At 42.5% G+C, this 27,683-nt stretch overlaps 1 protein-coding gene across 2 annotated transcripts in view; it reads left to right on the top strand.

Annotated features, from left to right (window-relative positions):
- KIT (KIT proto-oncogene, receptor tyrosine kinase) overlaps nucleotides 1-27,683 on the top strand; it is a 54,736-nt gene that overhangs the window by 3,700 nt on the left and 23,353 nt on the right. For both annotated transcript variants that reach the window (XM_068942872.1, XM_068942871.1), the window contains exons 2-5: nucleotides 15,599-15,838; nucleotides 18,658-18,936; nucleotides 22,599-22,735; nucleotides 25,377-25,536. In XM_068942872.1, coding sequence (XP_068798973.1) covers nucleotides 18,798-18,936; nucleotides 22,599-22,735; nucleotides 25,377-25,536 — 436 coding nt within the window. In that variant the 5' untranslated portion in view covers nucleotides 15,599-15,838; nucleotides 18,658-18,797. The remainder of the gene's footprint in view (nucleotides 1-15,598; nucleotides 15,839-18,657; nucleotides 18,937-22,598; nucleotides 22,736-25,376; nucleotides 25,537-27,683) is intronic.

The following is a 27,683-nucleotide window of genomic DNA, read 5'->3' as shown; positions in this document are numbered from 1 at the left end:
TAATCTGATACTGGTCTTGCAAACGAGAGACAGTAATTGCTCAAGGTTAAGCTACGTTTCGGCTGTCTTTTTCTCTCTGTCCATGAATATAAATGCCATTACAGATATCAACCACTGCACATTGTCTTGCTCTGTGTTACACGCACGTTATTTTGCAGATGTTGTTTTCTTTTTCTTTTTAATGTAGTACAAACATCTTCCAGGATTTTGACTCATTTCCTTAAGTCTCTTTCAGCTGTTTAAAGAATGGCTGGAGGAAATGAGATCTAATATCCTAATGCATTACATTTACTGTAAGTACCTTCTCACTTTAAGTGAAAACATTTGCTTTTTTGTAATTTGTGAATGTTCTGAATCTTCCCCTGCACAAGAAATAACCTACTTTCACTTCTGTCTGTCAGAAATTCAAGTCCCCTGGTTGAGTCTCTTCAGTCTTGATAGGACTTTAGGTGTTCATTGTGAAAAAAGATCTAGTGCTAAAGGCCAAGCATATTAGAAAGTGGTGACCCAGATTTCCGTATGTTATATGTTTTGGACATTTATTAAAGAGAAACTGAAGAGAATGCACATGCAAATTACTAGGACTTGATATAAAGAGAATTTTTTAAATTATTGTTACTCTTCTATATTACTTCATTCCAGAAGTATTGCACTTTGCTTTTTAAATGGTTTTTAGGAAACTAGAAGGGATTTTACAAAAGGTGCGTGACCTTCTATTACAATGAGACTTGCAAACAGTCATAAATGAACGTAATTTTACGCATGCGAGTAGCTTCATTGGCTTGTTGCCAAACATAATGGCAACTGAAGTGTATTGTTTGTCCACTGGCCAAGATTGCTGCAGTTAGTGATAAAAGCGCAAGAGGAATGTAAACATCAGTGTTTGAAGAGAGAATGCAACTCGTATTTTCTAGGTTATACCAGTTAGAAAGCACAGTAAATGTTAATCTCTTACTGGATTTGCTCTTGGGGATTATATTGGTTTATTCTAAAAACATAGGTTTTCAGATATACCTTTAAATGGATTTTTAATGATCTTTTTAATGTCACAGGAGAAATTTTCGTACAGCATGTGTGGCTCTTGGTCACATTGCCTTTTACAGTGAACAGGCATGTAAATAATAGAAAAGTTTCTAACGCTGCTAACGTGCTGTGCAACTCTGTGCTGCATTATCAGTCCATAACTCAAATGGAGACCATAACTCAAATTAAGCATTATTTAGTAACGTGGTCAGATCGTTTTGTGGTTGGGGTTTGACAACATTAAATGTCTACGATTTTAAATATCTTAGGACAGCTGAGTTCATAATCGTATAACACAACTATTAAATATCTGATACCGAGAAGAATTCAGGAGTTAACTAGGTACCAGCAGTTGTAGATCTCAGTGATGAAGGCTGATTTAAGTTAAGAGGAGAGACATCTCATTTGCTTTTAAAAAACAACGGAAGGGAAATTTGAAAGACGGACAGATGCATTCCGGGCATTAAGTTCCTTGGAAGCCTGGCAAATGCCAGTTTAGTCCTACTTTTCCTTCTTTTCCCCCATGCTACTCATGCTAGGTGAACACGTTCTTCATGACTTTTAAAGAAGAGCTTTATGCAAAGGCCACATTGGAAAAATAAATCCTACTAGTTGGTTCTGCAGGAAACCTCACAAATGTCCTCCTGTCATTCAGAACCTGCCCTTGGTTGTTTTAGAGGACAGAAAAAGAGCTGAATGAACTCTAAAATAGTAAGGAGTGTTTTAAGTATTCGCATAGATCATTCTGAAATAATTAACTGGTAGGTTCCTACTGGACAGTATCATGAGATTAGAAACTTAGTGCTCTCAGTTTGTTTTTTGTTCAGAAGTTAATGGGTGCACCAGCATCACACGTTGAAGCTTTGCCTGCAGCTCAGAGGACTGGAAACTTACTTTGCTGAATGAAATCTGACTTTCTCACACGTTCGCCTGATTCCAGCAGCTGGGTCTCTGAGAAACGGTGCAAACATTAGGAAGCTCCCACTGAACTGTGAGAGTAAGCCTAGAGGAGACCTTCACAGGCCGTCTAGTCAGCTTGTGCCTAATGGGGTCAGGCATAGCAGACCTTCCCAAGTTGATTTGTGTTTAATCTATCGTAAGTCTGTTTTAGAACAGAGGTTCTACCATGCATTTTTTTAGTGCTTAACTAATTATTAAAGTTCAAAAGCTCCTTCTGACAGCTAAGCTAATCTCCCTTGCCATTGTGAATTCCATTCCTTTTCGCCCAGCTCTGGTGGATAGAGTGGGCAGGCGATCACCATCCTCTTTCTAACAGCATTTTCCTGATTGACAGCTAACACCACATGTTTGGCGTCTCTTTTTTGTGCTGACCAAAAAATGCACTAAACCGTTCTTTCAGTCTTTCCTCCTGGTGCGTCTTTTCTAACTCTTTCTCCTCTTGTTCTTCTCATCCCTCACCAGCTTGTTTGCATTTCCCCTGAGGTACGATGTGTAAAATTGACACCTGACTCCAGATGAGAAGCGTAGTGCTGCCAGATTTAAAAAAATGGGTGCCTGCCTGTGTAGTGTGCCCCGATTTGATTCAAAGCGTTTTAAATCCGATTTTAATCATGATTTAAATCAGGCAACCGTAAGCCTCATTTTAACTGTTTTGCATTTGTACTTAATGATTTAGTAAAGAAAGGTTTAACCTCCTTTATTACCATTGAGATAGAGTTTTAATTAAATATAGCCTTTCCACTTAGTGTTATACTTAGTTTGATTAATCACTCTGCATGTATTTAAGCAATTACGTAGCTTATTATATGTACGCTTATTCTGATTCTTCATGTGTTTGTTTTAGTATGAAAATAGAAAGTGTTGACAGTTCTTAGGTATTGGATAATTAATTTTTTACTTACGATTTGCGTCGATTAAAATGAAGGAAACTGGAATTCCAAAGTGTTCTGTTAGAGGAATAGCACCGCAGAGAAGATAGCCACTTCAGAAGAAAAAACTTACTGAGAAATATCTTGAAATAAAGAATTAATGTCTGAAAGGCCTATCTGTAATCAAAATTAGTGGTATCTAATCACCATGCTGCAAAAATTTTAGGACTAGTAGATTTCATCCTCTTTTATCAAGTTTTTATTCTTAGAACGAAAAAGGAAAGAAGCATTCATGTTTTTCAACTCCTGATCAGTATCTCCTCTTTGAATGGACTAGTTAGTTATTGAATTGTACTGAATGAACCGAAATGAAGAAGATATTTTCTCTGCACCTGCTAGGAGACTCCAAATGGCAAAGGCTGGTTCATTGCTGCAGTGCAACCTGGAGAGAGGTGCTCAGCTCCTGACCTCCATGAATTTAGTTGCTTGATTGTCTTTAAAACATTGGCAGCAAACATTCTGCTTGAGTGATATTTTGCATTTAAATTTTTAATGATTAAATGAGGTATAAGATTTAATTTTTGTTATTGTATTTTCAAATTGAATTTTGAGTATTTTTATTTTTAAAAAGGAAAATATGCTTAAGTTATAAAAATACTACTTTTTTACTTTTAATATAATCTTAAATTAAATACGCATTTTATATGCTATACTTAACCTGCCATGGCTGTGTTCCTATGCCTGAGAATTGTAGATGCTCTTATGCACTAGCACCATATTGTTGACACATTCACTTTTTGCTACTTGGTGACTGCCAAATTCTTTACTTTTGCTCCTGAACTCTTTGCTTGCTATTTTGTATAGCGTGGAAGTGCTTTCTGTGCCTGGATGAGCATAACTTTTTGCCTTGGAGAAGAAATTGTGCTATATTCAACAACATAAAAGCTTCCCCCCTGAAGTAGTTCATTGTAACACTAGCTGTTGAAGTTTCCTATTCCGTAACACGTCTGACTTCCAGCTATTCTACATAAAATTGCTGACTTTGCAATAACGCTAATACCGTCACACCTACATAGGATTTGGGGTATGCAGCATGGTAAAAGAGGTCAAACTGAAGGAGCAGATGTAAACTCTGTCTATCTGGTCTCCTCCTGTAAACTAGTTACCATCATACAAGATGCTGCAATGGGATTCCCTGCTTAGGCAGGCGTTTAGACTGTCCGCACAACAAGATACCCTCTCTCGTCTCTCCATGAATCTCCCCTGGGGCAGTAAGAATAGCTTTTTCAGGTAGCAGCTACCTATATATGAGCCATGTATATGCAATTCATGATGGGGCTGTAGTAATGAACTACAAAATAAAATTTGAAAGCAAAATATATACATGACCCCTTGGGACTTCTGCTGACTCTGGAGAGAAGTTAAAGGGCGAGTTATGTATCTCTTTTTAAGATGTATACAGAAATACAGCTCGTCAGAAATGCATGCAAACTTCTGTCTTCAGGGCGCATCCAAGATGGAGCTTTTCACAGATCTCACTGGGTATTAGCATGACTACATGGGAGTAGTTTTGTTCACCGTGGGATATTCTGAAGAACCGGCCAATCAGTCTTTCCTAGTCACAGCATTGGAGAAATATCTTTGCATTTCAGTTTCAGAAAATATGTCTCCATTGAAAACACATTTATGAGATACATTATTCTCTATAAGACTTAATGCTTTTACAAGAAATTTGTAACAGCATTCTAATTAGCAGCAAACTTTGTGCAGTAGTTGGACAATGCAAATCTAACTTGTTACAGGCTAATTAACATTGAATGTATAAAATTCATTTATATGGGCAAAAATGGAAATACTCAAAAACTTACTGGCGTGTGGGTGCGTTACATTTGATTGCAATGACTTATATTTCAGTAATAGAGCTGAGTGAATGCCTTAGCTACCTTATTGCTAGAACCTCATTACCAGATTCTCGTGAATCTGTCAGTCCTTTCAGTGAGGGAGAAAGAATACAAAGTATTATGTAATAAAGTAATAAAAGATAACTGTCCCTTCTTCCAAAATTTGGTGAATGTGTGTATGATCTTAATCTGAAAGTCTTATTTATTGCTGTAATCTTCTAGGAAAAAGAACTGAACTAAATATCTAGAGAAAGTAAAAAGCACTGCTCCTCTTCGTGGTATTTAATGTGGTCCATCATAAGAGCAATGATAAAATAATTGTGCAATTATTGGTATATTTTCCCCTCTGGAGGCCTTATGTAGATGATTACCAGTGCACCTTTTAATGAAATTGCTACTATTTGATAAAATTGCTGCCAAGACTTGAAATAATTATAATTTGCATTGCCAAAAGTCTTACATCTCCTTCCTCAGTTGAGCCTTTTCCAACTAGACATTAGTTCAGATGGCAAAACGATTCACTTTTCTCCAGTTTTCTCATTTATCTTCATTAAAGCTACCTTTTTACTGATTTTTCAGAAAACATACTTTCAAGCCCATGTTAATCATTACAAGGAACGTTCCTTTAAAGTGGAAGTGAAAAGATATTGCACTTTTTAATGTAAATGTCGCCAAAGAGAACTGAGAAGGAAAAGCCATTAAATAAATAGACAAGATGAATGACAGCTGAATTTGAATATGCGTTAGCACACTTTTAGATTTCTTTTAATTGTTCTCTATATTTGCTTGTATTTTGTTTATTTATGTGTGCAACAGCTGCAAAAACTCGTTGTGGGAACAACTGGTTAATAAGCAATTTTGGAAATTTGAAGGAAAAAGGAAATAGTTCTGCAGGAATAAGTATCAGTCTAAAAGACTTATCTCAAAGCTGACAAGTATTGTAGCAGCAGTACTCTGTGCAAGTACTGCATATATGTGTATGCATATGTATTTATCCATACTGTGTATTTCTCTTTGAATAAGAGTTAGTAGTTATTGTTTTAAGCTCAGAACATATTTCAGTTAAAAAAAACCCTTGTAGATCAGTCCTGCTTTGGATCTTGTTTTGTTCATTAACACATTGCTTGTAAAGTCCTTCTGCGGTAGTAAGTTTTGGTAGAAGGAACCATAACGTATCAGCATGCTGTAATATAGTGAGTTGTGCACCAGGAATATGTTGCTGCTCGTAGTGCTTCATAGTGTATGTAATACTCCTTCAAAAAAAACAAACCCCCAAACCAAGAATACTCCAAAACCATGACTTCCCAGGAAAAGAAGATTCAGAAATGTATCATATCCAACCAAGGAAAAAAGCATGGAGTTTAATCCTGTTGTGATTGTTTAGTATGTGTTCTAAACCGGAATGGTTTTTAGCTACATGCTTGCTTTTGCGAAAATGCCTCTATAGCAGAGTTAAGTCCTGTCAGTGAGAAAGGACAAGCTTCTTGGTAGACAGGAAAAGTGTACTGTTCGCGTGTCTTGAGTTTCCTAGCAAGGAAAAGCAAAGCAGCTTGGGGAAAAGGAGTATAGTCTTCTCTCTCTGGAAGTACAGTTACTTCCTCCAGCGTTTTGCCTTGGGTAAGTGACATCTACCTGAGTTTTGCATTAACACATAAAACCGGCTCTGACGTATTTGTTTTACAGGTCACATGCAGAATCTTGTCTGTTAAGCCTGCTTCTAAAGTAAGCAAAGTATTATTAGCCGATTGCTACAGCAGGACCTGCTGATTTCCACCCACAAATAGGGGATCATCCAGGGTGCTCGTGCTTGTCCTGCCTGAAGATCCTGTGAATGTTTCTCTTAGAGGGTGAGATCTGCTGGGGACTAGCATACTGGCTGGATTTGTGTTCCTGCCCAGTCCTGTGTTGCCACCTGGCTCAGATGCTCTTTCTGCTTAGCCATATCTCATTTGGAAGGATGCATAACCCCTCCTCAGGTGTCTGTTCAGCAGGGTTAGTTGTCTGAGCCATTTTGTCCTTTGGACTTAACTGCTATAGCTCCCAGCGAGAATGCATGTTGTTCCCTGCTTTTTCTGGAAAGGGCAAATATCAAGCACTTATTACTTGTCTTGTGGCGTTCCCTCCCAGGGCATGAGCTGCTTAGTGAGGCAGGCAGGTCTTATAAGAGCACTCCGTAACTGTGGAGTTGAAACCTTCATGTGGAACGTCACCACCAGCACGGTGGCATGGCAGGGGTGTCCCGCAGCCACAGCACAGCTCCAGCTGTCTCTGCGGTTCCTCATGCTCAGGCCACCACGGAGGACAAAGAAACCCGTTGTTCCAGGCTCCTTCCACTTCCTCTCTTGAGTTTGCCATGGGTGGGAGCAGGCTGGCTCCACACTTGCTCTTTGTGTTGGGAGATACCCGTTTCTCCTCTACGCTGTGTACAGAAGAGGTGGATTAGGCTGTCACTTGTGAGCATTGGGCTTGTGAGCTCGTGCCTGCTGCCCTCCCAGTTCTGCTTACCTTCCCAACCAGGTTTGAGAGGGGCAGTTGTGTCAGGAGACAGTGATTGCTGGCATCGGAGCTTGGTAAACATCATCCCATTGTTTTCTGCGTAGGAACTTTGGAGCCTTTGAGAATTCAAAACTTCAGCACAAGTATTAGTACAAGGAGCTTGGGAGTATTGCATTTCCCCTTGAAATACATACAGCATTTAAGAGAGGCAGTCGGTCAGCAGATGGCACTGACTCTGTTAGATGAGTTAGAAAACAAAACGCTTAGTTCTGCAGGGAAGCCTAATCACTTTAGCTCCTATAGTATGTGGGTGATGACTGTTAAGTTATTTTTCAGTCTCCAAGAGGAAGTTGGGGCAGAGAGGCAGGTCAGCATTTCTGTCAACATGGAGGTGTGGTGTTCATCTGTGCTGAGCCCCTGTGATGCTTGTGGATGATAATTCTGTCTTTGGGCTTTCACTAAAGTGCGTCTGTGTCTCTGAGGAAGACGCTAGCTTGGATGTTGGCGTGGATGGGTTGTTTGTGCAAAGTAAGAGGCTATACTGCTTGCCTTATTTTTCCCCGCAGCATAGCTGAAATGCTATGTGATGTAGCTTTCAGATCAAGTTATTTAAAATTGACATTTGCCGTTGCTAAACTTTTCATCGAGTATAAGGGAGAGTGTCTTGTTCGGCGAAGTGGAACAAAGCAAGTAAGCGTTACGATAGCATCTCTCCTTTGAAAGAGATGGGAGATTTTATACATCAAAGCAAATTAAAATTGCCTCAGTGTGGCTAAAATGTGAGGTTTACACTTTATTTGTTTCCTTGGGGATAAAATGGGAGGACAAAGAAAATCTAATTGAAAAGGTCTTGAATTCCGCTTCAGTTGTAACATATGTCAAGTGCATAGCGGCTGTAACAAATAGGAGACAGAGTTTGTAAGGGAAGGTAATATTCTTCAATTAGATCAACTAATACTGCAAAGAAAAACAGGCAAGCTTCTGGTTACGACTTCTGCATTTGTGTAAAAGAAGCAGCTTTTGCTTCTGCTCTTTTTTCAGACCTGCAGGAGACTTGTGTGTCTGAAAACATGTTCATTTTTTTCAGCAGTACTGGGTATGCTAAAAGAGGATATTACCTCCCTGCAAGCCAGGCCTTGCTGATATCCCTGGTCCTTTGCATCTACAGCAGTACCACTACTTTAACTGATAAAGCATATCTCTTGTTTCTGCTCTCTTGTGTTGTTATAGATGAGAAACTGAAAAATGTGGTGAGTAAGGTCTGTGTGATATCCCTTGAAATGAAGTCAGTGCCCAGAATGAATAGGGACCAAAACTAAAGCAGTCTCTCTGGTTGCATCCATTTAGCACAGCCTTAACACGAAAGTCAGAAATATTTTGTCCCTTGAAGCTTAGCTCCTAAGTGCATTCATCATAGGGAGACATCAACTGGTTCAGTGCTCGTAACTCAAGAAATCCAGGACTGATAATTTGGAAATGATGAACAGAGAATTGTTTTCGTTGTGTAGGATTAGTACAGCTTCCATGGGGACTATCAGGGTCATGGAGAACAGCATGAGGAAGAGGCTCATGGACGTGCCGTGCACTTTGAGGGCAGCCTAGCATCACGCTGCGCTGGGAGAAGGGACTTATTTTTGTTGGGTAGTGATGAACCTGCTGGCAGTTCACCGCCGGTCCCCTGGGCTTGGCAGAGAAGGGGGCATCGGGAGCCCAGGTGCGGCAGTGATCTTCATACCTCTGTCCAGGCTTGTCTTTTGATTATGCGCTGAAGGTGAAGGTGCTTTTTAGTGTAGCCCTTGAAGGCCTTGGGACAAGGGAAGCAACTGCTTTTTGTATGCTGGCAGTGCTGGTGCCGTAGCTGCCTCTGATTTCCTTGGTGTCTGGGAGTTTCTGAGGGGGGTTAGGTGTGGGAGGTGGGAAGCCCTCACCACAGCACTGCATGGGGACAGGCAGCGGGTCCACACGCGGCCACCACGCAGCCCCGGGAGCGTCCCCTGGTCCGTTGCACGCCGCTCTGGCACGTCAGTAGAGGGGCAGGGTGTCCACACCTGTATCTGGGGCTCTTCAAGCAAAAACAGAGCATGCTCGTAGGCAAAGAAATAGGGGTCTTCACAAGGAGGTATTTCTGCATGGTGGCTGTACTGTGAAGCTGAACTGTGCCCCTTTCTTGGTAGGTGTTTGAGATAAGAGTAACATGGAAGGGAGCTGGATAAGGCATAGTTTTAAGTCATCTCTGAAAGTAATCTGTTCTGTTATCACAAGCTTCTTATTGCTTGTAATGTTTAGCTAAGAGTTGAAAAAAGATACAGCCACAGAGGTACTAAGCCATTGGCCTAAGGTTGTGCAGGAAATCTGTGGCAGAATGGGGAATAAAAGCCACATCGCTTGACTCTTCGTCTTATTCAGTGGCGGTCTCATGTCCTTCGTTTGCTTGGCAGCGGGAGACAAACTCCAGTTGCTTATGAGCGTAGTGTTGATTTGCACCTGACATGCTTTTCCGTGCTACAGCAGTGTGGTGGCTGAGGCAGACCAGCATTCCACAGAAAATGGTTTTTTTTCCAGGATGGTGTACTCTTTAGCCAGAGCTTGTTTGTTTGCACATCCCCTTATTGTTACAGGAACATTCTGCTGTCCTTAATCATATCCCTGCAATTTGACCTGCATTTCCTATCAGTGTTATCTAGAGCCGCTTCATTTTCTAATTCCTTCAGCCCAGTTTTCCAGATGTTCCTTCTGCTGCCGAAGACACCACTGCTGTACTCCCCCTTTTTCCTCCGTCTCCCTCCATTTTTAAGGCTTAGGAAGCTGCTTGCAGTATATTCATATATTCTGTTTCTTTTGTCAGTTACACAGCTTTGTTCACAAGTGATACCAGTGATGTAGTGTTTAACTAAAATTCGATAAATTACAAGGAGAAAGTAAGGTAGCGGAAGTGACTGTTTTCAGCTGCCGGACACAAATTTAGAATATCCAGAATGCGGCTTGGGTTGTCCAATTCTGAGTTTTGCATAATATTTTATAGGCATTTTTTTGTATTATTAATGGAGCCATGGAGGCAGAGGCTGAGTTTCCTTTCTTCTCAATGTCCTGACCTGTGATCAGGTGGGCTTCCCTGAGATTGGGACACACAGCTAAATAATGAGGTTGTGGTCCACCTGCTTTTCCATGTGTAAGGAGGTAGAGGGGGGAGCATGCCCAGGTGTGGATCAGGATAAGGAGCAGGGATGCAAACCCACATCTGGAGATCTTCAGTGGAGGTAGAGCCATGGATTCCTCCATCCTCTTGCCGAGAGAGCATACAATCCTGTTGGTGACGGGTAGTTGGTAGTGAAGTCGTGGCCGTGCCAGAGGTGAATATGCAGTCCTGGGAGGAGACCACTGACTCCGTATCCCATGAGATTCCCCACTTGGAGATCTCTTACTATCCCCTGCCTTCAGACCTGATTCCCAAGGTATTAGCCTTAACAATTATAGTTATGATTTTTTGGTTTATGATTTTATTACTGGAGTGTGCAAGACCAATAGGGGACCCGGAGAAACCCCGTTACATCTCAGGTGCTGTACAAACAGAACAGTCCCTGATGTGATGCATTAGCAATCTGAGAGAAGATCAAGACATAGCAGATGGACACTGGGGATTAGTAGACTGGATTACAAATTGTTGGTAAAAATCTCAGATTTTGGTTACTTAATTGTTCTCCCAGAAAGCATGTATGCAATGTCATTCCCATCTTTCTAAGCACCATTTACTGTTTTAGTTCTTCTTTTTAAAAGACAGGAGATATTTAGGTGCATAATACTAAACTCATCTAGTAGTCCTTACTTTTACCACCTATTATTCTTACACTGCCATATCCCCTTCTCTTGAAGATACTACATTGTTTTCAGAAGATGTCAGACAAACTTTAGGTTGTGAGAATCCTTTGGACAAGGCATTAATTTAGTTTGGAAATTCTTGTGCAGAGAGCTTGTAGTCTGCTTTAAAAAGTCACAAAATGTGAGCTGCCGACCTGAATGGCTATGATGCACTGCTAGGGAAAAGAGTAGGTAAAAATCACAAACATGGCATAAAAATATGAAATTATGTTTTTCTTAATATTTCTGGCAATTATTATATCTAGGATGCTTGTTTTTAGGTGCAGTCATGTGAATTTGTATAGAGGATTAGTGGACCTCACGTGGAAAATTTATAGTAGTACTGGAAAAATGACTGCCTTTTTGATTGGGCACTGATAAATACATTTTAATCGGAGGAAGATGTGGTGAACATGGGGACTCCCTCCAAAATCCAGATCAAAAACATAATAATTAGACTCTATGGGTCTGACTATCCCTTGCTTCCTACTCTGCTGCTGTTGCATTTGTCAGGAAGTGGAACAGTTACCTGAGCTGGCCTTAATCCACTAAATGCCATAAGAACAACTAAAGCTATAAGATAAGTGAATTAAGTCTGGAATTTAATCTTGTCCCAACTAATTATCCAATTGCTTTGCTTGAATGTCTGTTGTTATCCCTGTGGGTGGGGAAATTCAGCCTCTGAAAGGAACCCTTGTATGTGTTTTTCAATGCAAGAAGTACTGTTTTTTTGTGAAGTATTTTCCTCACGTATAATTGGATATTATACATCAGGTCCAACTGTGCAATACTCTGTTACATGTTAGAGTGGCATGAGATGAAGACAAGGAAGTGCTCTTTAGAACGGGGGGAATTTCTTGCTGCTGCATGTCCTCAGCATTTGCGTGCATCACAATTTTGTGTGTATATCAGACAAATCTACACTGTAGTTTGTATGTTTGCTATGTTTTTAATCTTGGAAAAGAAGACAGAGACATCCTGCTGGTGTGCCCATTAACAGATCCAGACGTGGCAAATTTCACACTGAGAAAATGTGATGGCAAACCTCTCCCCAAGAACATGACGTTCATTCCCAATCCCCAGAAAGGCATCGTTATAAAGAACGTACAGCGGTCGTTCAGGGGGTGCTACCAGTGCTTGGCAAAGCAGAATGGAGTGGAGAAGATTTCGGAACATATTTTCCTGAACGTGAGGCCAGGTAGCACTCGGTTCTCGCCACCGGGTAGACGGGCAAGGCTTCTGAGCAAAGGAAGCTGATGGCAGGTGCAGTGAACAGACGGCTCCTGTTGTGTGCTGCCCTGCCAGTGCTGTCGCTGGGGAGGCTGGAGCCGACGGTCTGCTGTGGGGGCTTTTGGATTCTTCTACTCCAAGGCAGCTCTGCTCCCAAAGCAGGGGAGCGCTCTGTGGCGTCCGTGGCCGTTTCGAGGTGTGCAGAGGAGGGCGACGGGTGTAGGAAGCTTGTGGTGGGTCAGTGGTGTGGGGGAGCAGGTAGTCTCGTGAGACTTGTGTTGTGGCGGTGTTGGGCAGGGTTGGCCATGATCGGTTTTATTTCCCATCTGTGGGGTCTTTGAGGCGTTCCTTTCCCCATTTAAGAAGTCCGGGTTGTGCTGTTAGGCCTTGAGGAGAAAGCCATGCTCCTGGGGTTAGGAGAGATGTGTGCAGCCAAGGCTGTTGATTTGGGTGCCTGTCTCCCACGTCCGTTGCCCAAGAGCGCCAGCGGGAGGAAGTGATGAAGGGTGTGAAAGAAGAGGGATTTGGCCGAGAGGCAGAGCGTTGAGGGCGTGCGAGGCCCCTTGTTTGTCCCGTGCTGGGTGAAGACGGTCAGGACGGCAAGCGTGTGGCCAGGTTGGAGGAGGAGGGTGCTGCAGGCCGGGCTGCCAAACGTACGGCTTACCTCTGCTCTGCGCCTCTGGTTGCTGGAGCTTGTTGTCGAAACCTCAGCTTTGACCTGCCGGGACCTCGTGCCCTAGGGTAGGGTGGTAAGTGGGTTTGGGAAGGAGAAGCAGCCCAGCCTCGTGGCTGCCGAGCGTGTTGACAACAGGTTTTGTTTGGACGGTTCGGCGCATACGGTTTATGTTGTGTGTTGTTAATCCACGGTGGAAATACTCAGGAGAGGAGTGGAGGGAGCGGTTTAGCAAGCCAGGCTAGCTTGGTGTTTCCCCAGGGGCAAGGAAATGAGTTTGTTCTCCCTGTAGCTAGCTCCTGGCCCCTTCACATTAACTTATGCCTTGCTTTGCTGTGTGCTGTGAAAAGGGGGAGCTTCAGTGTTTGCCCCCAGCTTGGTCGTGTGATGTGCCCATTGCCACACTCGGCGGTGGTGGGGCAAGGCAGGGGAACGGATCCCCTTCCCCATGAGACCATAGAGTCGCTCACCTCGTGGCAGTGGCTGTGACCTTCGCACGTGGGCAGGCGGGCGCCTGACGCGGGGGTTATTCCAGCCGAGGATATGCCTGCTGCCTCCTTTCTTGGCCTTCCTGACTCACTTGCGGACTCAGTGTCCGAGCGGGGGAACAGATTTGCACTGTCACCGTTCTATGAAGTTGACGGCATTCGTGACTGGAAACAGCGTGTGGTCTCTGAGAAGCAGCACAGAGGTCTTCTCATCTGTGTCTTCGCCCTATGCCTTTGCAGCTGCTGAACGGTGCTGGCTGTGACTGAGGGGCTTGCAGATGCGGAGGTCTCCTTGTCTCTACTCTGCCGTTAGGTGCTCCTCCGCCCACGGTTGTGGGGTTTTCGTGCCCTACTCCTGTCTGCAAAGCCACTGCTGGGTGGACTTTAGATCCTGAGATGCTGGGCTTTTGCTCTACTCAACTGAGCAGTTGTGTCACGCTTCAGGCTTGCATCTGCATTCTGATATGGCGAATTTGAAATGTGATTTTTTTTTCTACTTTTTTCTAGCAATTATATTTTCTCAGATGCTTGTTTATATGTTCAGTCACGGAAGGGTATATGCAGGGTTAGTGTTCTTCATGTGGAAAATTTCTGGCAGTGCTGGAAAAATGACTGTCTTTTTGGTTCGACAGTGATAAATACATTTTAGTCAGAGGAGGATGGTGTGAGAACAGAGGTTCTCTCCAAAGTCCAGACCACAAACAAAGTAATTAGGCTCTGTGGGTGGCCGGACTGTCCTTTGGTTCCTCCTTTGTCACTGTTGTTGGATTTGTCCAGAAGAGGAGCAGTTACCTGAGCTCGTCCTAATCCACTGTATTCCTTAAAAACAACTAAAGCTGTGAGATAAGTGAATGAAGTCTGGAATATATAATCTTGTCCCAACTAATTATCCAGTTGTTCTGCAGTTGTATCTGTTGTTATCCCTGTGGGTAGGCAAATTCAGCCTCTGACAGGAAACTCCAATACTCGTTTTTGAATGCAAATAGTATTGCTTTTTTGTGGCATGACTCTCCTGCTACGCATGGAGGTTGAACAGTGAGTCCAATGTTGCTTCATTTGAGAGTGACGTTAGCTAACGGCACAGTTATTATGAGCTAAGGGTTACTTGTAGGACTAAAGAGCTACTCTTGGGAAGGGGAAGGGTTTATTCCTTCAAGACCACCTCAGTATTTGTGTACATCGGTCTGATGTACAAGCAGATCCACCATAGTAAGACTTTCTCTGAATTTTAAGCTATGAACTCCATTTTGTAGGTTCATTAAGACTTTCATATCGGGGTTTGGAGCTGGAGAAACCTGAATGTGCTTTTTTTTCCCAAGTATTCAATGTAAGTTGGGAAACGGTTGGGAACTGTGAGCTGAGGCTGCTAATTAAATTTATGCAGTTTTATTTTCTCAGATCTTTTAAAAAGTTGTGTTATGGCATGTTAAGTGAAAGAGGTACTAAGAACAGATTTAAAGTGGCTTTGCTGACTGGGAGATGGGCATCCCAGTGGCAATAACTTAGTCGTGTTGGGATGGGAGCTTGAAGGATATTTTGCATGTAATTATTTTTTTGGTTAAAAAATGGCAAGTTACCACTTCAACTAAAAAAGTAAGCCATGCTGTGGAAAGTATGTGCAGATGCCTTCATTAAACTGGACACTTCTATTCTTACAGTGTGACTGGAGTTTCTAAATGCGTGAGAGAGCAGTTAAAAAAGAGCAAGAGATCTGTAATTCTTGGCAACATGCTGAATAAATGGCAAAGAATGGTTAAGAGTGCAACCGTATAGAATCAGGCTCATACAGCCTTGAATTTAATTTTTAAATAGCTTGGGTCTGTTCCCATTCAAAAGCCAAATCACTGCGGAAACTGCTGTATCTGAAATTAGTTTCAAATGTTTTTTTAAAGGCCAGTTATTTGCTCTGTGTTCAGAAGGTCTTATAAGCCAAAAGGTGTCTGTAGAGCTGCATGAAATGAATGCAATTGCAGCTTGGTATTTTTAAGAAGCTAACCCAAAAATGTTAACTGCACATATGCAATCATTGATAAAGATTTTGCTGCAGGAAAAAAAAGAGCGTGTTGTATTGATACACATTGAATTTTGTCTTTTTTTTTTCAGGTGGTTCATTGCCGCATGAAGAATCTTCACTTGTTGTGAATAAAGGAGAGGAATTAAGACTGAAATGCAACGAGGATGGACCCGTGACTTGGAATTTTCAGAACTCTGACCCATTGGCAAAAGCAAGGAGTTCCAATGAGAAGGAGTGGTACACCAAAAATGCAACAACCAGAGACACAGGCAGATACATATGCAAAAGCAAAGGGAGTATTGTCACCTCTTTTTATGTTTTTGTCAAAGGTAAATATGAAGGAAGGCTTTTTTTTTTTTTTTCTTTTTTGACTTTTTCCTCCTCTTTCTCATTCTCAGGGGGTATCTTCAGAAGGCTGGGCCTGGGCAAATACTGGATGTTCCTTTGCTTGTGAATGCTCGGAAGCTGAAATAATGCTTTTAAAATTAGCTTGAAACATTATGTGGAATCACTGTATTAGCACAGAAAGACTCAAAAGTTATTTCATAGATAGTCAGATAAGCCCAGAAAGAGTGAAAGTTTGAAATGAAAAAGAGAAAATAAATCCTCCTGGCTGTTACTTCCTGTTGAAAATAATACAACAGTAAGTCCTAGGAAGGGAATGAATGTGAGGTGTGGAAGAGCACAGTCCAGTAGGAGAAATCGTTCCTGTTCAGTAGAAAGAAAACTTACTCCCGCCTTTACTTTCAAAGGCCTTTGTCACCAGAGCAAAGTTGCAGATGAATTTCTTTTTACACTCCTATTGTTCTGTGGTGAGGTTTGATACCTGAGCTCTCTTTCTAGGAGCCATTCAAGTGACCCAAATCAGTCGTGTGAGTCAGTTGTACTGGGAGGAAATACACAGTATGTGGAGAAATGTCCTTTTAATCCCATGCTGTCCATCAGTATGGAGTCGTGTAAGGTTTAGCCTCAAGCTCTTAATTTATTGAGGCGGTTAGCTAATGGATTTGACTTTTCAAGGCTGCTCTCTTAGGGGCAGGCTAGCAGGCAGCAGTGATAACCACCTACACATCTTGTGTTGGAAACCGCAGGTGCGCCCAGGAGGCAAGTGCTTCCTAAGACGTACCTAGAGCAGAAAGCTGTGACTATGAGCAGCCTTGCTTGTGCTTGGATTCCCTTGGGAAATCCTTTCATGTCTTCTCACCATCACGTCTCCCTTCCCAAGTGTGATGGAAGGTAGGAGGGCTGCACATTAGCAATTCTGCTTACTCTCACAAGGCCTTCCCTCTGATTTCAGCTATTGGTTAAATTGGTCTTTGTTCCTTTCTTCCCTTTTCAAGAATGTCTTTTTTTCCTAGGGAGCCATGTGTTCTGTAGAGCAAAGATATCTTGGCTCTTTCGATGTCTGAGAGGAAGTGGACTGTGAGGAAACAAATCAGAAGTCCCAGTCAGCGGGGGTGTTTAGATGAGCTCTTCCAGCTCAGGACTGACAGCTATTCACAATATAGCTCCATGTATCTCCAGGTTCAAAACATCACCCTTTCATTCTGTTCAGACACACTTTACTTATGCGTTTGTTAGGAGTCTCCATTCTGTATATCTAGACTGACCCTTCAGAAGGTTTTAGTCTGTGAGGGCTTTCTGGGGCAACAGTAACGAACTCGGTTACGACTACATTCTTACTCCAAGCTGGAAACCGTGTCTTGTGTGCTGTGATGTTGTTTCACAAACAGCGCAGTGCGCATACATACTCTCTTGTTTTGGTTTTGACTGCAGATTTCTTGACATTCAACTTAAAAAAAAAAAAGAGTAAAAAATAATTATGTTCTTACTTGCGTGAAAGAAATGCTTTTGTGCTTCCTTCTTATTCTTTGAATCTCTTTATTTTTTACAAGTTTTACGTGTGATTTCAGCATTTCAGTAGTATATGCAAATAATAGAAGCCCTAAAAAAAAAAAAAGACTAGAAAGCAACTTGAAGGTTGTCCAGTCTGTCTGTCCAGCCTGCAACAGGATCAGCTATGCCTGAAATATTCTTGGCCCTCTGTCTAAAGTGTTACTAACTTCTCAAGTAGGAAAAGTTCTGCAGCTTGCTATGTAACCTTCAGTTCAGTGATGAACAACCTTCAAATGAGAGAGCGTTTCCTTGTGCCCTAAACATCTCATGCTTCATTTTAGTGCAAACCAAATGCACAGCATTATCACTCCTCCAAATCTACTTCTCTCAGTCTTTCCTCTTAGGTCATGGTCTGGAGATCTCTATCACTCAGGTGGTACTAGGCCAATTTACAAGAGGAAAGAAAAGTTTTTCTTCTCTATTTTTCTGATTCATACTACTCTTTAGGGAGAGCAGATGGGAACTGAAATAAACTAATACAGACTGTTTGCCACTGCACTATCCTTTATTTTTGTGTTCACTATTAACGACCGGGTTCTTAGCGTTTCAAAGTCATCAGCTAGCATGGGCAACTTTGTAGAAGTATTTGAAATACTGTGAGTTTGTGTGCTGTGATTGACTGAGAAAAAAAATTTTTAGAAAAGTTATCTTGTGCTGATTTTTGATTTTTCACACAAATGTGCTGTTTGTGTGCCTAGGGTTTTTTAAGAGCCTAAAAATAGCCCCATGCTTTCAGGGAGGAGACAAAGAGAAGTTGTTTGGTGCTTCCTCTGGCAGCAATCTGTGTTCATTTAGATTACATATTTTACAGAAGTGAAAACCGTAATTTAGGTGCTGTTCGACTACCATGTGCTCATAAATTTCTTTAAAATCCTCCTGTGAACATGAAACCATACAGCTCTGCCACTACCTAAAGACAAATTATTTCCAATGGTCTATGAAAATCTGTTTACTGTTGTTTGCGTGGCACAGGTTGGAGCTAAACAAGACAAAAAATTCTTCAGATAAAAAACCAGTAAGGTTATTTTTAATGCACATGATTCTTTAATGTGCTTATTATTGAACGCTTCTGTCTTGCACTTTTAGACTGTTGGAAAATATGGTATTACCCAGTTCATGTATACCAAGAAAGAGTAACCATACTGGCTGAATGTAAAGCTTCCTTTGACAAAAGTGCACAGTGACAGAGCGAGGGTTATGAGAAGGCCCCCATGCAATATCAGCTTTTCTTACAGATCTTTGTTTCTTCCAGATCCAAATGTGCTCTTCCTTGTTGATTCTCTGATATATGGAAAAGAAGACAATGACATCCTGCTGGTGTGCCCATTAACAGATCCAGACGTGGCAAATTTCACACTGAGAAAATGTGATGGCAAACCTCTCCCCAAGAACATGACGTTCATTCCCAATCCCCAGAAAGGCATCGTTATAAAGAACGTACAGCGGTCGTTCAGGGGGTGCTACCAGTGCTTGGCAAAGCAGAATGGAGTGGAGAAGATTTCGGAACATATTTTCCTGAACGTGAGGCCAGGTAGCACTCGGTTCTCGCCACCGGGTAGACGGGCAAGGCTTCTGAGCAAAGGAAGCTGATGGCAGGTGCAGTGAACAGACGGCTCCTGTTGTGTGCTGCCCTGCCAGTGCTGTCGCTGGGGAGGCTGGAGCCGACGGTCTGCTGTGGGGGCTTTTGGATTCTTCTACTCCAAGGCAGCTCTGCTCCCAAAGCAGGGGAGCGCTCTGTGGCGTCCGTGGCCGTTTCGAGGTGTGCAGAGGAGGGCGACGGGTGTAGGAAGCTTGTGGTGGGTCAGTGGTGTGGGGGAGCAGGTAGTCTCGTGAGACTTGTGTTGTGGCGGTGTTGGGCAGGGTTGGCCATGATCGGTTTTATTTCCCATCTGTGGGGTCTTTGAGGCGTTCCTTTCCCCATTTAAGAAGTCCGGGTTGTGCTGTTAGGCCTTGAGGAGAAAGCCATGCTCCTGGGGTTAGGAGAGATGTGTGCAGCCAAGGCTGTTGATTTGGGTGCCTGTCTCCCACGTCCGTTGCCCAAGAGCGCCAGCGGGAGGAAGTGATGAAGGGTGTGAAAGAAGAGGGATTTGGCCGAGAGGCAGAGCGTTGAGGGCGCGCGAGGCCCCTTGTTTGTCCCGTGCTGGGTGAAGACGGTCAGGACGGCAAGCGTGTGGCCAGGTTGGAGGAGGAGGGTGCTGCAGGCCGGGCTGCCAAACGTACGGCTTACCTCTGCTCTGCGCCTCTGGTTGCTGGAGCTTGTTGTCGAAACCTCAGCTTTGACCTGCCGGGACCTCGTGCCCTAGGGTAGGGTGGTAAGTGGGTTTGGGAAGGAGAAGCAGCCCAGCCTCGTGGCTGCCGAGCGTGTTGACAACAGGTTTTGTTTGGACGGTTCGGCGCATACGGTTTATGTTGTGTGTTGTTAATCCACGGTGGAAATACTCAGGAGAGGAGTGGAGGGAGCGGTTTAGCAAGCCAGGCTAGCTTGGTGTTTCCCCAGGGGCAAGGAAATGAGTTTGTTCTCCCTGTAGCTAGCTCCTGGCCCCTTCACATTAACTTATGCCTTGCTTTGTTAAGAGCAAGAGTGTGTCCCCGCTAACGCGTGTGCATGGGGCAAAGGCAGTAGTGAGCTGCTGAGGGAGAGTCTCCCTCCGCTTTCCACGTGCAGGTTACCTGTCTGGTGCTTCTGGTTGCTTACAAGTGCATTTCTGCTCTTCCGGCCAGCTTGTAAGGACTGAAGTTTCCCCGTGTTGAGGTGAAAGCCTGATGCAGGGTGTAGCGGTCAGCTCTGTCCTTTCCAGAGGAGCATCCGGTCATTATAGGTGAGGTGCTTGCGGTGCTACCAAAGGTTGCTGCTGGAGGAGGGGGCTCGCCCAGGCTGGGAGAGCAGGCTGGTGTGATTTTTGGCCCCTCCTGCCCGTGCTGTGGGTGCTGTTAGGAGCAGAGTGAGGCTGGACCCTTGGGAGCTTTGCTCTGTGCTTGTGAGCGAGGTGGCTCCTAAGCAGTCTGCCGAGGGGGAGCTTCAGTGTTTGCCCCCAGCTCGGTTGTGTGACGTGCCGTTGGCGCACTTGGTGGTGGTGGGACAGGGCACGGGCAACAGAAAGCCTTCGTCAAGTTTGCATTTTGTTGTGCCAAATCGAAGAAATCTCTTTCCTGCCGATTTGGGAATTCTAATAGAATTTTAATGAATAATAGCAAACTTTAATTAATGGGAAGAGAACTACAGGCACTAGAGGTATCTCTGGTATTCTCCCTTGACTAAAAAAGATCAAGTCCATTCTTGCTGCCTCTGGTGTTTTGTAACAAGTTTTTTTTCCAAGTGCTTTGTCAGGGATGGTCAAAGAGAGAGAGACAGTTTAATGCTTGACTGACATTATTGGCTTTTCTCTCATGTGGGAGAAGGCAGTTGTAGTACCGGACTATTGAGCTTTTTTTTTTTTTTTACTGGGTGAAGTCCGTGCTTGCTTCAATAAGAGTGATGCCTTCAAATGGGAGGGTGATGAGCTGACATCCGTCAGCCTCCTGACTGTAGACAGCAGTCGGCTGCATGCGGGACCTGTGCCCTGGGTGTGCTCTCCATGTTCTCCGTTTTGGGGGAAGTGTGCTGTAACTGGAAGCATTTGCCAAAGACAATCAACAGTAAAACAGTGCCACAACATTGTCACCCTCAGTGCTGTAATTACTGTGCTGCAGATTTAAAACCTCCTTGAGTTCATCAGGTAAAACTCCATCTTTTCTCCGCTGGAGACTTAGTTATATTGGAGACTGGGTTCACCTTTGAGAGATGATATTTTTATAATCATAACTGTGGCCCCCCATGCCTGAGCTTCTGGTGCAGAATTGCAGAACAGGTATCCATGAAGTGGGGAACACCGCAAGGCCTCCCCCTGAGCACACGCTCAGACGTGCACCAGTTCTGTAACACAGAGAGCGTTACAACCCTCCTCCAAACAGCAAGGCTCTTTGTGGCTTTGTGACGGTCCTTATGTGTGTTTAGTGGGTGAGGACACAGGGCAAATCTGCACCAGCTTCCTTGTGTTTCTCGGGTACTGCTGAATGCCCAGGTGTGATTTTATGTGAGCGTTTATGTCTGAAGAAAGCAAACGTTTCTTTGCAGCCAAATGAAGAAAATATTGTTGTTAAAAGATGAATAGCTGAGCAGCATGGCGTTTTCCTAAGTTTTAACTAGTTTACCTAAGATAACTCCAAATTATATGTCAGAAGCAGGAAGAGAGTCTGGAATCCCTTATTTCAATCATCTGTTGCATTCGCAGTTTGAAAGTGATCTATCTTGCATAAAAACCCTAGTGGGAAGTTCAGTTCTATTAAGACAAAATTGGAGTCTCATACCTGAGGAAAATTTGAAGAAAGGATTAAGAAAACAACTAAGCAAACTGTGGCAGGAACAAAGGAATAACTTAAAGACCTTTGCTGAGATGAGACATGTAGCCACCCAGTGCTCAAATAGTGCAAGCCAGCACTACTTGTCTATTGCCAAAAGACACCATGAAGTAGAAGAGTGATGTAGCAAGCCCGCAGCACTTTAGTTTTGTGGCATATCCCCGAAGGCTCTGCTGGGTTGCTTGTAACCGCCTGCGTCTTGAGTGACGAACGTGTCAACGGTCTTGGCTCTGGCCACCACTGCCTCTCTGTGAATGATCATCATGAGCAAAGTTCATTGTGCTTTCAGATGCTGGCGTGCTGAAATCCCCGAGCTGTTCCTGTGCTCAAAAATCCCATACTGTTCCTAGGGCCTTCAAGGTTGTCCGTCAGGGTCTTTTCAGTACCTCTCAGACAGTATGTGACATCCACTTTAGAATTTAAATCTTAGAAGTTGCAGTTCATTTTAGGCTGCAGTTCTTCAGTGACTGATTGTCACTATATTTTTAGTTACAGAGTGCAATATTTTAATCGCTGTCACGGAATGAGTGGTCTCATTGATGGTTCAATATTGTTTAAGTTTATTCATGCAAGTGGCTGAGCTCTAATAAGCATTATCTAACTTTAAGCATACTTTGAAGGGGAATTGAAGCAGAATTGTGCTTGTTATAAAGTGTGCTTGTAATTTGTTAAAGAAGTTTGAATACCTCTTGGAGGCCTGATATTTTATTGGAAAGATAATGACGGTTGATTTTTTTATCCCCTTGGAAGCTCTGAAGGTAATGAGAAGTAATGCACTTCTGAATTGTTTTTCAGTTCACAAAACTCTTCCAGTCATTACCTTATCCAAAACGTACGAGCTTCTCAAAGAAGGGGAAGAATTTGAGGTTACATGCATAATCACGGACGTGGACAGCAGCGTACAAGCAAGTTGGATTTCTCACAAAAGCGGGGTGAGTTCCTTTAACTGTGTCTTGTATGCTCCAGAGCACAGTATACAAAGTGTGCCTCTAAGCATCCGCGTGCTTATCCTGCATGCCTGACACCGGGTCCGTTTCGATTTGCTCTTTCCTCAAGTTCAGCATCCTACAGACTGATGAGGGGCTAGCAGCAACTTTCCTGTGCCCCAAGGTGGACTTGCGGCATCGTTGAACGTGGCTGGGAGGGACAGTGTCTGCCTGGCTGCTATTCCCAAACTGTAGAAATTAAAGTTAGGCTTTTCAATGTGAAGTTTGGGTGACCTCTGTGGGGCTGCCTGAATATGAAAGCACGGAGTGCCTACACATCACACTGCAATCAATGGGAGCTGCAAATATCAACACATGGGCTGCAAATTACATATTCTAGTTGTTATCATTAACAGTAAAATACCTGCTAATTAGCATGGGATTGTATGTGACAGGAATAGTAGTAAGCATTCACAGGAATGATTAATTCACTTAAATTACACGGTGTGCCTTACCAGCTGGGAACGTTCTCAAAAATGAACCGATGAAACCGATGAACTGGCTTCTGTCTGTAATGATAGCTTAAGTTACTGTCTGACATTACCGAATTAAACTATTGGCAAGCTAAATACTCCAGGAGTGTTTGTTACTGACAGTGTAGCTATTCTGAAGAAAAGGGAGAGGGAGCGCGATCCCCTGCCCTGGTCGCCCAGAGCGCTGCCAGCTCCGTGTTTGAAATGCAGACTCTGTATTGAAAAATAGTAAGAGTGGCCCAAACAGCAGCAGACACTGGTCTGCTTGTAAGAACACTTTTTAGTCTTCTGGGTATACCATGGAATTTAAATGAATTAAAAGCTCCTCTGAGGACTTGTTAGTAACTCCTGCCATATACCTTCCCATGCTAATTGGCTGGTATTTTACTGTTAATGGTAATGACTGGAATACATAATTTGCAGTCCATGTGTGTATGGAAAAAGGCTTCTGTGATGCTGTGATGTTCAGATAAATCACATATCCTCAGGCAAATAGCGAACTGGAGACTGGTCCCCTTGGGTTCAGTACGCCATACTTAGCTGATCCGTCGGCTCTGGCGTAGCTTCTCTCGCTAAGTGCTCGTTGCTCGAGAAATCCCACCTCGCAGCTTCAAGGGTTAAAGAGGTCTAAATGACATGGAGGCAGTATGGGACCTGCAGATGGGGCTTTTGGTCCTGTGCCAAGGTCAGCTATAAATCTTTCGTTCGAAAACTTCATTTTTCCCTTGTTTACTCCCTTTTCGTTGTTACAGTGTGGTAAAGTTGGAGTCTTCCCTTCGGTTTTTATGCTCTATCACTTTTCATTTTATGAGTAAAAGGCATGAGGAAAATATTTTTGACCAAATAAGTTTGACCTTTCTGTCCCTTCTGGTAAATAGCAGGGGATGCTATCTTTTAAATATATCGAGTATCAAATTAAATTTTGTACTGAAACAGAATACATAAAATTAATGTTTAAATAGAAGCAGAATTACATTTTGTCCTGAATAGGTCAAAGTTTAAAAAAAAAAAAAACAAAAAAACCCCAAAACAAAGCTTACTTTCTCCTTTTATGATAGAAGTTATTACTGCTTTTGAAAATTAGATTTGTTATAAGCAAGCACATCCATACAAAACAAACTTCTGTTTGTGATTATTACTGTTCACAAGGAATCAAAACTGTGTTGAGCAGATGAAATTTACCTAGAACCTCTTGGCACCTTCAAGACTAGGAAATCATAACAAGTTCAGGTCTGTGTTTGGATTAATCGGTGTAGATTTATCAGTCTTTACAACCAAACTGAACATTCTCACAGAACCTAAAGTCAAGACCTCAAAGCATTTATTTTTCCTTAATTTCAGCATGCATACATAGACATAATCATCATAGACTAAGTGCTTTGGGAACAGAATGGCATTTCCAGTTGCCTGTAGGGTTGATAAATCTGGATTGTCATGGATGGAGAACAGCAGGAGGATGCCATGTAAAGCAGGTCACCAGCAGTTCTCTCTACCACGTGTTTGCAATGAAGGAAATGCCACAGAGTTGTGGCATAGAATGACCCTTTTTAAAGCTAAGCCCCAGCACCTTAAATTCTCTCTCTCTTGAAATTCACTGGGAACCGTTACAGCCATTGGAGAGTTTTGTGATTTTACACCCTGCCTGAGTGATGAACCACACTTCAGGGTTACAGCCGCTTTTTACATTAGCTGTAGCTTCTGAACGTTATCAAAGTCAATGCACTGTGGACATCTTGCATCAAGCCCTGCAGCTGGAAGCATTGTTAGTGCAAATAAAAGCTCCATGCCTTAAAAAGCCAGGTGGTTGATTGGACAGTTGGTTAGTGAAATGCAGCAGAATAAATGCTTTGGAGTGGATTTTGAGGAGGAAAAACAATAAAGGCTAAGGGGAGGGCTTACAGCTTAGGAAAGGATGTTATCGCTCAAAGAGAGCTGATCATATACTTGTTTTGCGTGGAGAGATTCTAGTGACAGGTTTGTCATGATGGCTTATTATTCCAGTATAAAGTTATGAATATTAATATAGCAAAGTTATAATTACTTCTATTTTTAATTTATCTAGGAAAGATGCTGCATACACAGTATTTTAGATGTTAATTGTTTTTTACCGACAGATTGTTACAAGCAAAAGCAGAAATTTGGGTGATTATGGATACGAAAGGAAATTAACATTGAACATCCGTTCAGTGGGAGTTAATGATTCTGGAGAATTCACATGCCAAGCAGAAAACCCTTTTGGAAAAACCAATGCCAGAGTAACCTTGAAAGCACTAGGTAAATAGTTCTTGTAGAAATGTACTATTTCTAAGAATGGGAGGTGGAAAATGAGAATACTGGGTAGCCTTCCTTTCCCTCTCTTTCCTTTCCCGAAAACCTGAATCAGTAAAGTTTCTTGTTAAAAGGTTATTGCTGACTGGTACTGCACTGGAATGGTGCGACAAGTGCTGTGGTGTGTACAACTGCCTTAATTTCTCTACTCCCTTGCACGCTAATGGAATATGATATTAGAAGAACCACCTAGCAGTGTTTCCATCTCTCTGGTTTGTGTCATCCTTCTTGGTTTAATTTTAAATTTAATCCAGTCTTAATGAAGCAAGTAATTTACCTTTGCCTGGTATTATGCCTTGGCTTAAGTAATTTGGCAGCACAAGCACAAAGTGTATCTTTAATACCTGCATGCCAAGCATGAGAAATTTCACTGACGTTGACATGTCAGTGATTTTTGTGTTGGAGAGGCTGCATATTTATCTCTATTTAAAATAATACTGTGAGCAGCATTGCAGTATGCACAGGCAGCATGAAATTGCTCCAGAGCTCACCACAGTAGTAAGTCCACTATTCATCACTTCTACCCGTAGGTTTTGGATTATGTCCCTTAACAAAGAGCGAGCTCCCTTCCTCTTCTTGTTTAATAGCAGGCTCATGTGGACCTCACTGCTATGTACTAACTTGTATGACACACACTGCTTTTTAAAAGCCGCCAAAAAGTGATAATTCGTTAAACCAGTTGGGGACATACTGATGTACTTAATTGGATACTTCTGGACAAGTCTGTGTAATTGGCTAAAGCTATTTCAGTTCCTCATCTTCCAAGGACCTAGAAGCTGAGGGAAGTGTAGCTGTGAAACTGCTGGGTTTCTGTGTGGTGGTCCTTATACTCTTTTCCTTTTCAAAACTATTCTTCTATTGCAAAAATATTCCTTCACGATTGCTTGTTCAACTTTGCCTAGTAATTTAAAGAAAACAGATATATCTGACTTATGTGGGTAGATCTTCAGCACAGCTTCAGAGGTTTGAGTGTGCGCAAGTGCTTTGAGTGCTATACCATTTGAGGCGCTAAGGCTCATACCATTGGTGATGTTTTCCTCTTTTTTTTTTTTTTTTTTTACAGAGGAGACTAAATTCATATGTAAAATAGTGAAACAGTGTTAAGTATTAAAGAAAATCTTTTATCCAAGGGGAATAATGTGAAAGCTTCTATTATAAGGGAAGAGTTCTTCACTGCAGAGATTCTTAGAACTACTACGTATGCAAATGCGATTTTAAAAAAGGAATCACTTTGGAAAGCCTGATGACTAAAATATAATGAGCATAACATTCTAAAAAATAGAAAATGCATTAACAAGTTTGTATGTAGTGAAATTCCAAGTTTCAGTTTTATAAAAAATACCAGAGAAAAGCTGAAGTCTTTCATTTTCATGATAATTGTCTCCCGTAACCCTCTTACATTTCACCTAAAATAAAATAAACCATCTCTCTTTGCTCCTTCCACCATTCGTTGTCAAATTGACTATATTTATCTTAACTGTGCCAGCTCCCAGAATCATGGAAAGTGGTATACAGAACGTACTGGAGAGATCCTTGAGATTGTATCAGATTCTAAATTACTGTGGCTTTAATGTTAGCCACAAGGTTTATGAGAAATAATGGGTGTTGTGATAAATTTCCTAATTACTTTTCTTAACAGTTGGTTTATCTAACCGTAAGCAATTTCTGAAATTCTGTTTTGAGGACTGATAGCATGATCGTAAAATTTTGTTTGCAGGCTCTTGATTACAATCTTGTTTTAGGTTCAGTGGGAAATTCGGTGTTTATACAGCATATAGAAAAGAGGTCTGCAAAGGGACTAAAAATCTTACGTTTCCAGATTTTAAATATTTTTTTTTTTTTTTTAATGATGGAGAGGTTTTTTTAGACCGTACCTGCCTGCTGTGAGTTAATGTCTTCCATCCTCCTCCGAAGCATCTGTCAAGTGCTCTGGCAACTCCATGTGCTTTCACCAAGGTCTGCTGGCTGTAGTTTTCACGAGCTGAGGTGACTAGCTGGCCCCAGCAGTTTGATTACTAGAAAGTGGGAAGAGGCAGAGGTCTGAGGTGGAGATTTTGGTCTAAATTCAAGATCTCTGAGTAAACGTGTTTCCC

This window comes from Struthio camelus, chromosome 4 (assembly GCF_040807025.1).
Source record: "Struthio camelus isolate bStrCam1 chromosome 4, bStrCam1.hap1, whole genome shotgun sequence".
Classification (NCBI taxonomy): Eukaryota; Metazoa; Chordata; class Aves; order Struthioniformes; family Struthionidae; genus Struthio; species Struthio camelus.
The sequence above is the reverse complement of the archived record's forward strand: the minus strand, read 5'-3'. Positions and strand labels throughout refer to the sequence as shown.